The 18256-nt window shown below is 35.4% G+C and overlaps 1 protein-coding gene across 2 annotated transcripts in view; it reads right to left on the bottom strand.

Moving 5' to 3' along the window:
• The window catches only part of MAP2K4 (mitogen-activated protein kinase kinase 4), a 179681-nt gene that overhangs the window by 73178 nt on the left and 88247 nt on the right, over nucleotides 1-18256 (bottom strand). For both annotated transcript variants that reach the window (XM_044676684.1, XM_044676683.1), the window contains one exon: nucleotides 13127-13223. In XM_044676684.1, the coding sequence (XP_044532619.1) occupies nucleotides 13127-13223 (97 nt within the window). The remainder of the gene's footprint in view (nucleotides 1-13126; nucleotides 13224-18256) is intronic.

Genomic DNA, 18256 nt, shown 5'->3' with positions numbered 1-18256 from the left:
GAAACAATACTTGTACTGAAAAGGAATTTCACATTTATTGCTTATTTACATCATGAAGCATAAGCTGAGTGATTATATATAATCTTTTAAATAGTTAACAGGAAACACAATCTATAGATTTAGACCCAGTTATTAAAAAATAACTGAATATGATATTAATCATTACAGTATATAAGAACAGATATCATTTGGTATGTTAGAATACAATACTAAGTAAGAGTTTCTATAGGGGGCAGCTGGGTAGCTCAGTGGAGTGAGAGTCAGGCCTAGAGACAGGAGGTCCTAGGTTCAAACCCGGCCTCAGCCACTTCCCAGCTGTGTGACCCTGGGCAAGTCACTTGACCCCCATTGCCCACCCTTACCAATCTTCCACCTATGAGACAATACACCGAAGTACAAGGGTTAAAAAAAAAAAAGTTTCTATAATGCTAGCAAATGTTTATATTTCCCTTGCCACATACTACAGAGGTTGTGACATCAGGACAATGGGCCCCTGACTTTGCAGTGTCATAACTAAGAAGTCACCCAAGAAGGGGAAAAAGAAAAGGTGTCCTGTTCATAATCCCTATTCCTGGAATCTATTAGCAAAGAAGACCATTTCATCAACCTATTCAGAATCCCTGGTTTTTTGTTTTGTTTTGTTTTTTATAATAACAGGTCTTTAATCAGGGAAAGGAAAATACAGTCAAGAAACACATTTCTTAAGGAAATATGTTTTGCATAATAATACATGCATAACCCAGAAAAAAAATTTAAAAAAGAAACACCACACAGTTGTGGTTCTAGGAGGAGTATATTCCTGGGGAGGAACACAGACCCAAAGATCTACAGGATCCCTGTTCTGAAAACCTGGTCCTGTTCATAACCTCTGCTGAGTAATTAATTGTCCAAAGCTTATAAAACTTGTGCTACCTGGATTATTTTTGACTTTTATATTTTGTGCTGACAAATTAAAGTAAGATTTTTGGTTCCAGACTTTGGCCTAGTTCTTTTTAATTTCTTTCAGAATCATTTCTAAGGCAAAAGGATGTTTGTTTTTTTAAAAAAGAGGAGGTTATGAATTGTGCAGAAACTTGAGAAGGGTGCAGAAAAAAGTGCAAACTGGCTACTCTGTCACTCATTAATTACTCAGTTCTCAATCACATAACCAGGATGGACTAAGGATGGCATTTCAGGAAGGAGAACAGTCACAGACTGTATGTAGGCTAAGTACCTAGAGCATGGAACAAATTCAGAAGCAAGCATCACTTCTCTGGTTCTGACGTTAGGAATGGAAAGGAAGAATTCAAGTACTGAAGAGCCATAATCAGGATCACACAAGATTTAGCAGCTAGAGAAAGCAGAGAACTTAGAATAAAATGCAGATATTTCTTGCTTTATGTAAACTTGCATTACAAAATTCAACTTTATATAACACATTCTGAAAAACTAAGTGAGGATAATAGTGCTTGCTATTGTCAGATATACCAGGAAAAAAAATAGAGACACTGTCCAAACATCCCTTGATAGCTTCATAAAAAATGTCGCACAGCAAATCGCCAATAATAAAAGCTAAGTGCAGTGGGTGGGAAGAGGTAATATATTTATGTTAACTTTCTTGTATGCGTACTTTTTTTAACTTTGCCTTTCATTTTATAATGCATATTATCATGGTACAATATTTAATATGTATGTATTTTAGCATATCTTATGACTTGGGTAAAGTATCATTTTGTATGTGTCTTTATAATATAGGCTAAGTAAAGTAAGTGAGTAAGGGCTGATTCATATTATGTAAAGATCGCTTTCTTTAGAGATCTGCAGAATAGTTCTCTTAAGTAAAGTAAGAACAATTCCAGAAGGCAAATGATGTAGGCTTATAACCAAGAACAGCTTATCAACAAAATGTATTACAAATCTGGGCAGGTAGGTGGCTCAGTGGTTTGAGAGCCAGGCTGAGAGCTGGGAGGTCCTGGGTTCAAATCTGGCTTCAGCTACTTTCTGGCTATGTGACCTTGAGTATAAGCCTACAAGGGGATACAGACCTTAACTTAAATGAAACAAAGTACTTCCAAGCATTCTTGAAGAAAATGCCAGAGGTCCATAAAAACACTGAAGTTCAAACACAGAAGCCATGAGAAACATTAAAAGGTACATATGAATGAATAATCACAAGGGATTAAACAAACATAAATTATTTACATTCTACCTATGGTGAAATAATACACATAGCCCCTCAGACCTTAATCATCAAGAGCCATACACACATACCAACACAACAGAGTATAGAAATATATATTACTCAACAAAGAAATAGGAAGAAACAGGCAGAATAGTGGAGGAAGTAAAAAGAAGGTAAATTAAGGGAGGGATTAGAACTAAGCAAATCAAACTCTAAAAGATGTACGAAAATTTTATGACACTTTTTGCAACTGCATAGAATCAGAAATTGAGGAGGTATCATCAATTGGGAAATGGCTATACAAGTTACAGTATATAAATATAATGGAATACTACTGTTGTAATAAATGAGATGATTTCAGAGACACCTGGGAAGACTTAAATGATCTAATGCAAAATGAAGTGAAGTCAAAATCAGGAAGACAAATACTGCAATGATAACAAAATTATGAAAACAAGTAACTTTGAAAGACTTAGGAACTCTAAACAAAATAATGATCAACCATGACTCTAGAGGATTCATGATGAAAAATACTACCACCTCCTAAAAGAGAGATGAAGGACTGAATGCAGAATAAGCCTTTTTTTTTTTTTTTGGACACAGTTAATAATAGAAATGTATTTGGCTAGATTATAAACATTTATGTGCCTAAGGAACTAGGAGGGCAGTAATAACCTAGAAGAAAAATTACGTGGCACAATGGATATAGTGCAGGGCCTAGAGTCAAAAAGACTCATTTTCCTGAGTTTTAATCTGGCACTCCAGTATCTTTACAAAAAAACACTCACTGCGCTCTCGCTCTCTCTCTCTCTCTCTCTCTCGCTCTCTCTCTCTCTCTCTCTCTCTTTCTCTCTCTCTCTCTCTCACACACACACACACACACACACACAAATGTACTAAATAGTAATAGGGAAGTTTGGAGGGGAGAAGGGTTTGGAGGAAAGAGAATGGGTTTCATTTTGGACATGTGAGTTTGAGATGTCTATAGGATATTTTGTTCAAGATAGGCAGTTGTAGATTAAAAAAAAAAAAACTGGAGGTCAACAGGGAGGCTAGTGCTGGTTAAGTAGGATTTGAGAATCATTAGAATAGAAAGGAATATTAAATCCACAGGAGCTGATGAGATCATCAAGTGAAGTAGAATCATTTGAGAAGTGCAGAACAAAGCCCCAAGGGATACCAACAGTTACTGGCAGAAACCTGGATCACAATATTGTAAAGAGAAATAAAGAAGGAGTAGTCTGATAGGTAGAAGAAGAACCAAAAGAGAATGGTGGCCTCAAAAGTTGAGAGAAGGAAGTATCATGGAGGAGTGATCAACAGAGATAAAAATGGAGTCAAGACCATTGGGTTGGGATTTTGGCAATTAAGACATTTTGAAAAAGGAGTTTTCACTAAACGAAGCTAGGCTATAGAGAGTTGAAAAAGTGAGGGGAGAGGAAGTGGAAGAATCAGTTATACACAGCCTTCTCAAAGACTTTAACCACAAAGAAGAAATACAGGCCAGTAATTAGTAGGCAGGGATAAAAAGATGAAGTGATGGTTTTTTGAGGATGGGGGAAACATGGGAATGTTTGTAAGCAATATGCTGGAAGAACTGATAGAAAGCAAAATCTCTTGTGAAGACATAAGAGTTTTAACTTCATGTTAAACAGAAATGCAGAAAGAGAGACCAGCAAGGTTTCTGAGTAACAGATGAAGAGGAGTGGAAAAGAAGAAACTCTTAGGGAATGGCCTCAAATTTTCCAATAAAATATGAAGCAAGGCTCTCAGCTAAGAGGGTTGAGGAAGGGGAACCATAAGAGGTTTGAAGAGGCGTGAAAAAGTTTATAATAATTGCTGTGAAGAGTAACAGTGAGTTGTTAAGGGAAGTAAAAAAGGATTTCCTATAGTAGTGAGGAATCAGTTGAAGTTATGGAAAATAAGTCTGTGTGAGAATTGGAAGGGATGCATAATTTACTTTTGTTAGAGCAGCACATGTATAGGAATGAAGGCATTAGATTGTGGAAGTTATCTAAGGCTGATGCCCGGAAGAAAACAACAAGCAATAAATTGGTTCACCATGGGGTCAAAATGAGGAAAGAATAAAAAAAGTGGTTAGTGCAAGAGTGAAGGATTAGAAGAGAACTGAAGGGTTGTGGGATTAGAGGGAACAGTGTGGACTTTAGATGTCATCTATACAACGACCCTACTATCACTTAACTACCAACTATATATTCTCTCTTGAAATAATTTTGTATATTTTTAAAATTCATTTGCTTTTATTTACATTTATTTCTATTTAGTCATTATAATTTCCTGAAAAATCTGTCAAGCCATTTAGTGAAAATCATGGTTGAAAATGCATACTGCAGTCTAACACATCTCTCAGTTGCCCAAGGATATTGGGTTCATTAAATTCTGAGAACTTATCAAGACTTTCTTTTCTAAACCCCTAAGGGCCCAGACAGGTACAATGACTTGTGCAATGTGGCAAAAGTCATAAGTGGTATAACTAAGATTCATACCTAGGTCCAGTGACTAAATATAATGCTCTTCCCGCTATATCATAGGATTCTCTTCTATTAGTTTTTACTGTGTCCAATAATAAGAAAAAATCACTTCATGGCACATTTGGTAGTATCAACTTAAATATCTATGATTCCACATCATGACTTTCCCCATCACAGTTTTAATATATCGTCAAATGTTTTAGAAGTTCTGTGGAAGCCATAGACGACATATGAAGTCCAACAGATGACAGAGAAAAAGTTTAGAAACTATATAGCCTATGATCAAATACTTAACCCAAACTTTACAAAAAGGTATTGAAAACACCCCATAAAAGAAAAAATTTAGATTTCTTCTCTGGCACAAAAAAGAAGGGAAGGCCAAAAAATTTTATGCAGATTTTTCAAATAATGCAAATGCCACACCCATAACCCAGCAATGTGAAAGGGACACTTGCCTTTGCACAAAGATCATCATTGATAAGCAGAAGACATAGCTATAAAAGACAACATTATAAATTAGACATTCAGATATTTGGATAGTGAAAGAGTTTATGACCAAACAAGAAACAGAGAGGATTACAGAAAATACAATAGAAATTTTTTATTATGTATATTATGTAATAATTATGTAGATTATGTAATAATAATAGATAAATTATGTAGATTATGTAATAAGTTTTACCACAGAAGAAAACCAAAGGATATAAAATTAGAAGGGAAACGGAAAAATCTTCACATCATCTTTTCTAATAAAGCAATCTTCATTAAGAAAGCTCTCCTTTCCAAGATGAATGACTTGAATCAGAAAACTAATCCAAATGTAAAAGAATAAGAGTGTTCTTCAATTGGTAAATAGTAAAAGGATATGAACAGTTAGTTTTCTAAGGAAGAAATACAAGCCTATCCAAAACTATATGAAGAGGGAAGGAGACAGGAATAAGTACCTGTATAGCACTTAACTATATGCTAGGTTTTGGGATATTATTGGGCTTTATAGGCACTTTACAAATATTATTGCATTTGATCCTCACAACAACCCTGTGAGGAAGTACTATTATTATCCTGATTTTGCAGTTGAGGAAATGGAAGCAGAGATTAAATTACTTGCTCAAGGGTAAACAGTTAGTAAGTATGTGAGGCTAAATTTGATCTCAGGTCTTTCTGACTCCAGGTCCAGGAATCTATCCATTCACTACATCACCTAGCTGTCACATGAAAAAAAAAAGGTTACAAATTAATAATAATTAGAAAATTAAAATTAAGAAAACTCCGAGGCCACACTCCATATCTATCAGATTTCACAAAACTAATTTTCAAAAAGGGCATTTGCCCACTGGAGTGAGTTATGAGAAAAAGTTGTATTAATGCATTGTTGGTGGGTCTGTGTGAACTGATCAAGTCATTCTGGAAAGCACAAAAATTACTAAAAAAATTAAAATAAAATTATATATATATATATATATATATATATATAATATTTAACTCAGAGATATCATTAATGGGCCTATACCTCAAAGGAAAAGGATCTATATGTAGGAAAAATGTTAATAAACAGCTCTTTTTGTGATAGCAAAGAATTGGAAACAAAGGTATTACCCATTAATGGGGATATATTTGAATATAGAATACTATTTTACTATAAAAAATGGTGAAAGGGAGAATGTCAGAGAAACTTGTACACTCAGATGAAAAGATGAAGCATGAAATGAGCAGAAGTAGAAGAATATATGATACAGTAATGATCCTGGTATGAAAACCAACAAAATCAATAAAAACATGAGAAAAGAGAAAACAAACATATAAAATCATTAAAAGTACTACAGACTACATGTGAACATCTGCTGCAGAAAAATGAAAGAGAAATCCATGAAGAACACAGACACTCCAAATCCTTATAACACATAATATTGAGTGATGTAAACACTAAACAGAATTTGAATTTCAGTGATAATAGTGTTATTTATATCAATGTATGCCCATCATCAGGCAATATGGGCATTAAAGTAATGGAATATTCCTTTCAGGGAGAAATTTTGTATCAATTTACTGTACAATTTCCAAATTGCAAACCTATTCCAAAGGCAGCATGGTACAAAGAAAGGAGCACAACTTCTGTGTAGTTGTGGGTTCTGATTTCTTGATGCCAATTAATAAACATTTAGTTTTCAAGGGGCCAGAGAATAGTTAGTGATCTTGAATTAGACTCTCTCTATATAAAAAAAAGCCATGGCTACAAATGCTATGAACACAATAGGTCCTCAATACATACTGATCTTCTCTTGCAATCAGATGTGATCATAAACATATTTTGGGAAGAAAAGGGAAGGGAAAAGAGGAGAGGGAAGAAGAGAAGAAGGAAAGAACAGAACCTAGGAACCTGGCTATCTACTTCCATCTTTATGAAGTTCACAAGGAAATAGGCAGAATATCATGCAAGACTAACTCAATTTTCTTTTTTGTTGATAGTTAACATATGAGAATGTTGCAGAAATAACAAAACGCCATAACAGCTGACAAAATCTCTCATGATAGATCCTTAAAATGATGAACTCACAGTCTAATGGGAGAAACAACATGCTAATAATAATATGTGCCACCAAGATATAGACAGAATAAATTGGAGGAAGTTTCAGAAAGTTAGGATCTGGAGAGTAGAAGCGGGATTTTAGTAAGGGTTGCAAGGAAGGCATGGGACAATGATGAGGAAAGAGATAATTCCAGGAATAGAGGACAGCAGTGAAAAGGAACAAAGTTAGGAGATGTATGAGGAAAGGAACAAAAAGGAGGACATTATAACTATATTGCAGAGAGTATATGAAGGAGAATAAAGCACAAGAAGACTAGAAAACTACACTCTTCTCTTCATCACCTTGACCCCTTTGTGAACTAGTTCAACTCAGTGCTGTCCTCTTCTCCAGTGCCCTTTTATCCTTTGAAGATTTTGCCTTTCTTTCAAAGTCTTCAGCCTTTTATTATTACCACCACCATTTCAGGCCTTCACTCCTAATCACATACTGCTTGAACGAAGTCAGAAAACAAAACAAAACAAAACAAAACAAAACAAAAAAAAAAAAAAAAAAAAAAAACACACACACACACACACAAAAATGGGCTGATTCAGCCCAGCACAAATTTATTTATTTATTTATTTATTTGTTTGTTTATCTATCTATCTATCTATCTATCTATCTATCTATCTATCTATCTATTTATTTGTTGGTGATCTCAAATAGACCCTTATTGAAGCAAGGCTTTTATACCTCTCTAATCTATTCGCTAAAGGTAATTAGGTGGTACAGTGGATAGAGTGCTAGTTCTGAGTACAAATCTGGCCTCAGAAACCCTGTTTGTCTCAGCTAATCACCTGTAAAATAAACTGGAGAAGGAAATAGCAAACCATTCATTTCAAGCAAATCTTTGCCAAAGAAATTCCAACTGGGGTTTATGAAGAGTCAGACATAACTGAAAAGAATGAACAAATTTATTCACTATCCCACTCATAACAGCACCTTTTCCAAACATTTTCATCCTTCCTCAATGCTCCCAAAGTTCCTCCTACCTCCATCCCAACAGCTGAGAAAGTTGTCACAATTTAACTTTTTTAAAAAATTGAGATTATCAGCCCAAAGTTTCCTTTTTTCTCCTCCTCCTCCACTATTATGGCCTTCTCTTGGAGAAGTCAAACTCTATGTGCCCAAGTGATGCTATTCCAGTTTATTTTCTTTAGCAGGCTGCTCCCTCTCTCATCCATACTATTTCACTAATTTTTAATTTCTCTCGGTTCACTTTGCTTCTGTCTTACAGACATGGCCATGCTTACCATATCCTTAAAAGAAAAAAAAAAGGTCATTTAATTAACCCATCTCTGCTAGCTACTGTCTCCTATCTTCTCCTTTGTGTCTGAATCCCCTGAGAAGGCTTGAGTATAATCAATGCCTCCATGACCTTTCTTCTCATTCTCTTCTTAACTCCTTATAATCTAAGCTTCTTGCTTCAACTTTACACTGAAATTCCTTTCTCTGAAGTTACCAATGATCTTTTAAGTGCCAAATCTAAATAACCTTTTTTTTAATCCTCAACCTATCTAACCTTACCCCATGTAGGCTCTGACATTTTGATCATCTCCTTAGCATTCTCTTCTCATTAGGTTTTTGTGATATTGCTTTCTTCTGGTTCTCATCCCATCCATTTGACTACTTTCTTTGTATTCTTTGTTTTAACTATAGGTATTTGTGCCAGATCCTCTACTCCTTTCCTTTTATACTATTTGTACTTGGTGATTTTATCAGCTCCATGTTTTCAATTACTGAATCTGTGCAAGTGACTCTTAAGATCCATTTGTCCAGCCTTAATATCTCTCTCCCTGACTACAGTCTCCCATCTCCACCAACCTATAAGAAATCTTAAACTCAAAATATCCTGAAATGAATTATGTTTTCCCCAAAATCCTTCTCTTCATAAATAATATAAAATGGAGGCCTACTTATCTCATAGTAATGTTGTGAGAAAAATGTTTTGTCAGTCTCCAAGTGTTCATAAATGTTAATTATTATTATTATTATTACTACCTATAATCTAAACCTAAACCGCATTCTTTCTAATGTCCCAAATGACAACAAATCTTAATTGACTGTGTTTTTGGTTTTTGTTTTTAAAAAGTCATCATATCATAATAGAGCATAGGTTTAGAGTTAAAGGAATCTTTAAAATTATCTAGCCAAGAAGTTCTCAACATGAGATTAGTAAACTTGATTTATAAATATCCTGATGCACTTATTTCAATATAATTAGATTTTTTTTTGTAATCCTATAGGTTTTATTTCATGCATTAAAAACACTTCTAGGTAGGGATCCATAGAGTTCACCAAACTGTCAAATGGGTCTATAACACACACAAAAAAAAAGATTAAAAGTACATTCTCCTCACTGTATCAGAGGAAAAAAATTGACATCCAGAAAGTTAAGCAATTTGCCCAAGGCTACACAGGTAGAAACAGAGTTTCAAATGAACTTTGAGCTTGGAGTTAAAGGATCCAAATGTCAAACCTACTTTAATCTTCTCTTTGGGTCTAGTTTTCCTCATCTATAAAATAAAGAGCAAGATCAAACAGACTTCTCTGCCATGAGACAGAGACAAAGAGGAAGAATATTCCAGGCTTGGGAGACGACCAGAGAAAATGTAGAGATATTAATGTGAGTCCTATCCCTGAAGCATTATTTTTGCATTTGATTGTAGAAAAAAAGGTCTACTGTCACTAGACTCAACAGACACAACTTCAGATCCCTCTCCTTGTACCTAAAATATTTTGTATGAAACCACATGACTACAGACTGCCAAAGAAAGGGTAGACATGAAAGTCCACCTCTCTCATTCCATGGCAGACAACTGCTTCACATCTTGAGTTCCCACTCTTCTCTCATTCCAGAAAGTTTCTGGAACAAGTTGTCATATCTAGATGTAGGTCAACAGATCACTCAGCTTTGGGGCTTTCTTATAAAGGATCCAAAGAAGAAAATAGCTATCAAAGCCCACTTTATAGCCCAGAATCAGGAAAATAAACTAGTTTACTATCAGTTTTGCAAAGCACTTTACAAACATTATCTAAGTAAGTTTCCTGCTCCATAGAACTGAAATAATAATACTCAAATGCTCTAGGTTACATGGTTATTCTGGTGAGTAAACTCAAACTCAAACCTTAAAAAAATCATATAAGTGTGAATGACTACATTCTAGGAAATGTTCCATCTCTAGAGCATATGGGCAGAAGGAAATACACTGCCATCAGAAAGAGCAATGATTTCTGGAATTGTAATATAATTCTAGAAGATCAGAGACACGAGGTTTTATATATATGTGTATGTATGTATGTATGTATGTATGTATGTATGTATATGAATGAAAGAGGAAAGAAAAGTCTTTGGAGAGTTCATTTACAAAAGCCTTCCCCATCATCCATGTTTTCTTTGGCTTAATGGAACAAACAATGATTAAAGTTAAGCTTCCCTATAACTGACCATTCTTCTGCACAACTTCTGTTGTCAATTTATCACAATACGACAGAGTGATTTCCAATACCTAGGTGACACTTTATACCAGCACTGTTTTGTTAATATAAACAAAAAAAAATTATGTTCAACTAAAACAAATTAGGACAAATGTAGTTATTTCTTAATCTTTCAGCAACAAATCTTTTTTAACAAAACTGTATCTCTTTTGGTGTGGTATTCATCCACAATAATGGCATTTGAATAATGTCATATTAGAGATCTGTAAGGCCCATCTATATATGTAAACTGGACTTTTCTAATTTCAAAAGCATTCTTTAGTTTTTCCTCCTTGGACTTTTTTTTTTTAAACCCCTTACCTTTCATCTTAGAATCAATACTGAGTATTGGTTACAAGGCAGAAGAGTGGTAAGGACTAGGCAATGGAAGTCAAGTAACTTGCCCAGAGTCACACAGCTGGGAAGTGTCTAAGGCCTGATTTGAATCTAAGACCTCCTGTCTTTAGGGCTGGCTCTCAAACCACTGAGCTACCCAGCTGCCCCACCCACTTGGACTTTGGAATGAAATATTCTCATCCTGATAGGCTATATGAGAGTCTCCATGACCTGCCATAATCACTTACTAGAAGTTAATTTTGATAAAAATGATAGGTACATCTAAATGTCTTATCGCTAGGTACATGTCTAACAATAAAGAATAGTATGGCAACTACCAGCCCAAGAAATAGAAAATTTCCAAAACAACAGAGAAAAGGTACCCTCAAATTCCCAGACATTTTAAAAGTTACATCAAATGAATAACACCCTAGCCCTGATGCAATCTGCATTTGTGGAGGAAATTTCTCACAATAATGAAATTACAAATCCTTTGTAAAAAAAATTAAAAATGTTATTGTGATTCTTATAATGAGTATTCTAAAAGTATCTACCCTCTCCAGGTTTTTTTTAAAAGCACTGCAAAATATCTTCTGCTCAAAACATTTTCTCTTAACATTAACTTGTTACAGTCTTGAAAACAGAGTGAACACCATGGTTTAAACAAATAGAAATCTCAATAAATTATTAATATAGTGTAATCCTTTTTTATCAATACAAAGGCTTTGCATGCATAGAAACTGGGGGTTTTTTTGTTCTGTTTTGTTTTTAACCATGAAATTCATTATATGTTTACAGTTAGCTGAGGAGTGGTTACAAATAATTCCTTTTGCATCATAGTCATGAGAAAACTCTAAAACTCTGAATCTGTTCCTCCTTCCATATTCACTCTGAGTATTAGTATATTGAGTCAGGTTTTTTAGACTCCTGCTTGGTCTAATGCCCTCTATTCCAAGAAGGAATAAAGGGTGCCAGCTATGAATATCTAACTTCTGAACTCAAGAGATAAATAATACAGTTGGGTAAAAGGGAAAGTATATTAAATAAAGGGAAGAAAATATACAGTGGTAGCAAGCTGTGAGTAAAGAAAGTAGAAAATAATATAATATAATAATAAAATAATATAAGAAAGAAAAAGCAACTTGAGGAGCATCTATAAAGAAAGAAAAACAGAAACCCAATCCTGATAACAACATTCAATATTACTTTTTTATTTTTGTAATATAAATTTCATTAAACATTTATTGTCTACTATACAATACTTATTCACAGCATTCAAAGACACTGAATATAACCATCCTTATTACATAAGCAAACAATTACTCACATAGCAGCTACCTCGAGGATAAAGAATAGTGCCCAGAAGGAGATAGCCCCAAGAGGCAAACTTTGTAAACAAAATCTATGAAATTCTATTATCTCATATATATGAACAGACAAAAATATTAACACATATTTTATCTACTTAATATTGAATAAATTACATTAATGTCCTAAGTAGCAAAAAAAATCTATTATCTCACTTGGAATTCAATAAAGAACTTTATCAAAAATCAAATTAATATCAAATCTGACATTAACTCAAAAGCAGATTTTTAATAAAATGTTACATAACCATATAAATCACATTATAGTCCTTGAACAACAACATTTATGTGGACCTGATCTTGTTTCAGTTAATAGTCACAATGAAAAAAAGCCTCAAAAGAGAAGTTATTTTGCAAAATATAAGGGTCTATTAGGCCAACAAAGGAGAGACTAAGAGGGAGAGATCTGTGCAGAAGTAGAGGTAACTTAAATGACTTCAGATTCAGAAACTATAAAGTAACACAGGCTACTGGTAGGAAAAAGGAATATTGTCTTTACTCTTTATACGCATTTCTCCCACTTAGATTTACTAAAAGAAAAAAAGAAAGAAATCTACAAAATACTACATTACTAGAATAATATATGATTACTATTTGGATTAAAACAGCAGTATAAAGAGATGGTCCATAAGGTGATATCTGGCTTCAGAAAATCTTTACTAAATAATTTCAGGATCCTTAGTTAAATTGAGCATTTACTTTCATTTATAAGGAAAATATACTCACATGTGTGGGTTTTGGACTCCTGAAGGATTCAGGGTAAACCGTGCTGTAGATTTGAAAGGTGGATTTGCAAAATTCAGCTTCAGTGCTTTACGTTTACCTAGAAAATGCAAATGAGGAATAAAATTGGGTACCATAAATAAAGATGGACAAACTAGATGGCATAAGACAGAAGCACTATATGGTTGGCATCAACAGGGAAACAATCTATTATTCTTCCCCCCCCCCAATTGTACTTCATTTTCATTTCCAAATCCTCTCCCTTCTCTACCCATTGAGAAGGCAAGAAAAACAAAGTTCATTATGTATAGTCATTCAAGAGAGAAGGAAAAAGGACAAAAAGGAGGGAAAGAGGATGGAAAGGAAATACAAAGGAAAGAAAACTCAAATAAACCAAAACTCTTTTGCACGCAACAGAAAAAGGAGGAAATGAAACGTATTCCGAAGAGCAGTGGAGCCCAGAATGCAATCCAGGGCAACATTCCCTGCAAATTGAGCTTAACTATACATGAAAAAAATTGGAGAAAGGCAGTTGAAACATTTTTAGAAAGAAAACCACAACTGATGAGATTTGCTTCTCAAAGGCCACAAAAAATAATGAAGGGGAAGTAAATATATACAGCAATCAACAAACTACAAGAAAGGAGTCATAGCAAAGAGACCAGTAACAAATTTCTTTTTAAATATATATAAGGGGGCAGCTGGGTAGCTCAGTGGATTGAGAGTCAGGCCTAGAGACAGGTGGTGCTAGGTTCAAATCTAGCCTCAGACACTTCCCAGCTGTGTGACCCTGGGCAAGTCACTTGACCCCTATTGCCCACCCTTACCACTCTTCCACCAAGTAGCCAATACACAGAAGTTAAGGGCTTAAAAAATAAATAAGTGAATAAATGAATGGATGTATAAAAGGAGAAAAAGGCAGAAGCAGAAGTTTAGTAGAAGCAGCAGTAAAGAGTGGGATCTTATGGCCAGAATCTGATATCACTCTGCCTACAGGTTTATTTTTGTCTAAAAAGGTCTACATTATAATATGAGACATAAAAGGGGAAAGAGGGAAGCAGAGGGATAGAGAGGAATCTGTGATGTGCTGAGGTCAAAACAAAGGTAAGCAATGAGAGAGGGATGGCACCTTTGGTTTTGGGCAGGGGAGATAATAAGGGAAAGATGAAGAGCAGGGAAGATGAGGAGCAGGAAAGAACTGAAAAGATGGCACAGAAGAAAGGAAGTCTTCCTTTAGTAGTAGGAGCTAGTAGAAACAATACTATCTTAAAAAAGATTAAGATAAAAGCAAATAAACAGAGTACTGTGTATACAGTAGATGGGCAGTGAGATCATGACTTGAAAAGAAACCTAAAATAAGCACAAAAGATAAAATATTAAAATTTAGAAGAATAGCTAAAATAATCATAAAAACCACAGAATTCTAAAAACTGGTTCTTTTAATAGGTTTTTTAAAATCTTAGTTAATGTAATATAATATAATAATCTTAGTTAATAAAAGACAGCAGCAAATCTAATCAGCAAAATAGAAAATGAACAAGGTGAAATCAAAACCAGAAGAAATAAAAGTAATCAGAACATACTGTTCAGTTATAAGTTAAAAGGAAAAAAAAATACCTTCAAACACACACACACACACACACACACACACACACACACACACACACACACACACACACACTCATAAGACCGGACAGAGATTTTAAATAACCCCAATCTCAGAAAATGAAAGAAGTCTAGTTGTAAAGGAACTGCTAAAGAAAAAATTCCTGGTCTTGATGAGTTCCATCAAACTTTTACAGAACATACTTAGTTACCATACTTCATAATTTATCAAAAACTGAGAAAGAAAGCTCCTTTCCATAATCCTTTCAACTGACAAATATACTCCTAATACCCAAACCAGGAAAAGATAAAACCGAGAAAACTATAGGTCAGTATCATTAATCAACACTTGAATCAAAAAATTTTAAATAAAAATCAGTCTTGTTTTTAATTTCCTTATTTCTGTGGTATATACTACCATCCTAGTGTTTTAAGGAAGAGAGGATTTGAGCATGTGAGGGGGATCTGCAGGGAGAAGAAGATGCAGGGAAAAGATTCTAGAACGTGGGAGTAAAGGGTGAGAAAGTTGATTGAGGTTTGAGCTGGGTCTTTCTCTGGTTTGACCTGGAAGGACTGGCCGCTTTTCCTTAGTGGCCAATATTATCCTGTACTACCCCGATTTCCTATCTTGCTTCTCAGTAATGAGACATTTAGATCTTGGGGAGGAAGGTTAGGTAGTTGATTTAGTGTTAGGGTTATCCAAAATTCACTGTTATAATAAATGCAACATCCATCCCTGCTACTCAGTGGTCTGTGTGTCTGGCTCTGCCTGAACTGGACTCTGTTGACCTTCCCAAACAGTTAATCTTCTGATACTGGCCCTATCTGAACCATCCGGTCCCATCCCCTAAACTACCCTCCTACTCTAGTCACTCAGATTTGAAAGTTTAACTCCCCACTCTCCCTCACTCCACATCAGTAAGTCTTGTTAATTGTATGTTTATGGCACCTCTCACATCCATTTCCTTCCTTCCACCTTTATTCAGGTCTTCAGCATTCTTTTCCTAGATATCTATTGATGATTCTGCCTCAAGTTGTTCCCCTCAATTTTCCAGAAAGCTGTCAAAGTGATATTTCTAAAACACAGTTCTGATCATCTTGCTCCCTGTTCAATCCATTCCAGGGGTTCCTTTTCTCCTCTGGGTTCAAATGCAAACTCCTTTGTTTGGCATTTAAAGCCATTCACAATCTGGATTCAACCTGTCTTTACAGTCTTATTGTGCATGGTTTCCCTTCATACATCTTACAGCCCAGTCGATCTGTTCTTCTTGCTATTCCTCACACAAAACACTCCCTCATTAATAAAAAGTCATCTCATAAACAAACTAAAAGAGTAAGAAAAATTACCTTTCGCTACTATGAATACGGCAAGAATTCATGTCTAATGTATTAATGGCCCAATTAGAGAGGGGGTTAGGTGGTAAAGAGAGTATGGGTCAGTGGGTTGAATCTCTCTCCCCTTCCCTTAAAGGTGCCACTAACACTAGAACAAACTAAGGGGGGATTTCTCTGGATTGGTGGTCTTCCAGAGAGTGAGTGCAGGCTCTTAGTGGTCAGGGGGAAGGCTATTACAAATGCCAGGGGCAATCAAACCCCATCCTGAATGACAAGGTCTCAGATGGGAGCCTAGAACCACAAAGCAGATTCTAGGGAGGATGGTCACCCCCATTGAAAATTCCTCTATGTGACTCTTCTCTTATTAACACTCCTTATTACTGGAATTATTGTAATCAATATCCCTACTCAGTCCAAGAGAAATATAGAAGAATAGTAAAGGCTGTTACAGACTCCTAGGAAATCCTCATCTACATGTATTATTACAGAAATCCCCCTAACAGTCCCTTCACAAAAAACCAGCAATTAGTGAGTTAACATTAAAGAGTTTAAAACCCCAGAAAAACTGCACTTTAGAATTCTTAATTCCCATACACAGAAACTTGGAGGATTGCCCTCAAGCTTCCCTGATCTTTGATGTGGAATGCTAACACAGAGAGAAGGAAAGAAAAGGGATGAAAAATTAGAGCAAGTTCTGGACTGTTCTTGTTAAATCCCAGAGCCCAAAGAATAGAACAAACTTACCTTTGAAAAATATTGAAAATGAAAGACAAAATGAAACAATATTTGGACCAAATTGGGATTATTGTATCTTTTAAATCCTGATTATATACTTGTATAATCAACTAGCATAACAAATCTTCATTGATTAATTAGACAGCTGAATAGAGTAAGGAATAATCATGCTTACTCCGATTGGCTAAAATATAACTGACCATTCTCTTAGCTGAAATGCACGCCCTTGTACCTGGCAAATGGGCAAGAATGGTAATTTCCAAGCCAGTTTATTTTGTGATGAATTATTCTTGACAAGCTTTGAATCTTTTGTTCATCATAAAGAACAAGATTATCACAGAATATTAATCAAATGATTTTGTAATTCAGTAAAAATTAATGTATGACTTAATCCATTATCTACAAGAAAAAAAATGTATGGTGAATGTGAAATTCCATGCCAGCATGTATATAATCCTAAGAAAAGGGTATAAAAAAATAAAGCCAGCCCAAGACTGCTAGAACAGTCTTTGGGATACATGACTGAAACGCTGACTGTATCCATTCATCTTAATCTGCCAACACTGTCAAACCCCCTCTCAAGCCCCTGGACCAGCGGAGAGCAGGCTCTTCGCACACAAATATTAAGATATGTGGAGACCCTGTCTGGACTAGACCCTGTCCAGACTGGCCCAGAGCCTCAGTCAACTAAAGCCTCTCCCCTAACCAGCCAGCAACTCCATAGGGGTCTGGTTCTATGACGGTTTCAGTCAAGCAATTGCTCTTTGCCCCTCTTCCCCTCTTTGTCCATGAATAAAATCTGGAACTCTGTTGGTTTATTTCGAATAATCAGGGTAATTGATGAGGGTGATGGGCAGTGGGAACTAGGAAGCCCTAAAGGTTTAAACCCCAAGGTCCATCCCTTTGAGGAGCCAATTCAGGCTTCAACACAAAGTTGCACCTTCCCTTCCCTCTATCTCTAGTTCCTATCTTAATGCTATGTTATAAATATCTTTAGGTTGAGTCTCTCAGTAAGGCAAAGTGAGGATGGGGAGATTTAGGGGTCCACTCCCAGATAAGAGTCCTGACTCCCCAAATGGTCTTTGTAGAAACAATGGCTGCTGACAGAAAAACAGGCTTTCAGGATTCTCTAGAGTTCAGGAAAATGCTCAGGGTGGCTCCTAGGTTGTCTTAAGCAAGCTTGTCCCTTCCTTCTACCTCAAGCTCTCAAAATCCAAAAGTCTCTTCCCCAGGCTTCTCTCCCAGAATTCCTGGCTGTTTCCAACTGAAGCTCTTGGCTCATGCTCCCCAGCATGCAACATTCTGTTCAGAATTCTCTTTCCTCATACTTTGCTTACACTAAGGAATGAAGAAAACCATAGAAGATAAAATGGATCGTTTTGATTGCATAAAATTTTTTAAATCTTTCCAACAAAACTAAAACATTTAAAATTAGAAAGGAAAGTTAACTGGGGGGGG

Source organism: Gracilinanus agilis, chromosome 4 (assembly GCF_016433145.1).
Source record: "Gracilinanus agilis isolate LMUSP501 chromosome 4, AgileGrace, whole genome shotgun sequence".
NCBI lineage: Eukaryota > Metazoa > Chordata > Mammalia > Didelphimorphia > Didelphidae > Gracilinanus > Gracilinanus agilis.
The sequence above is the reverse complement of the archived record's forward strand: the minus strand, read 5'-3'. Positions and strand labels throughout refer to the sequence as shown.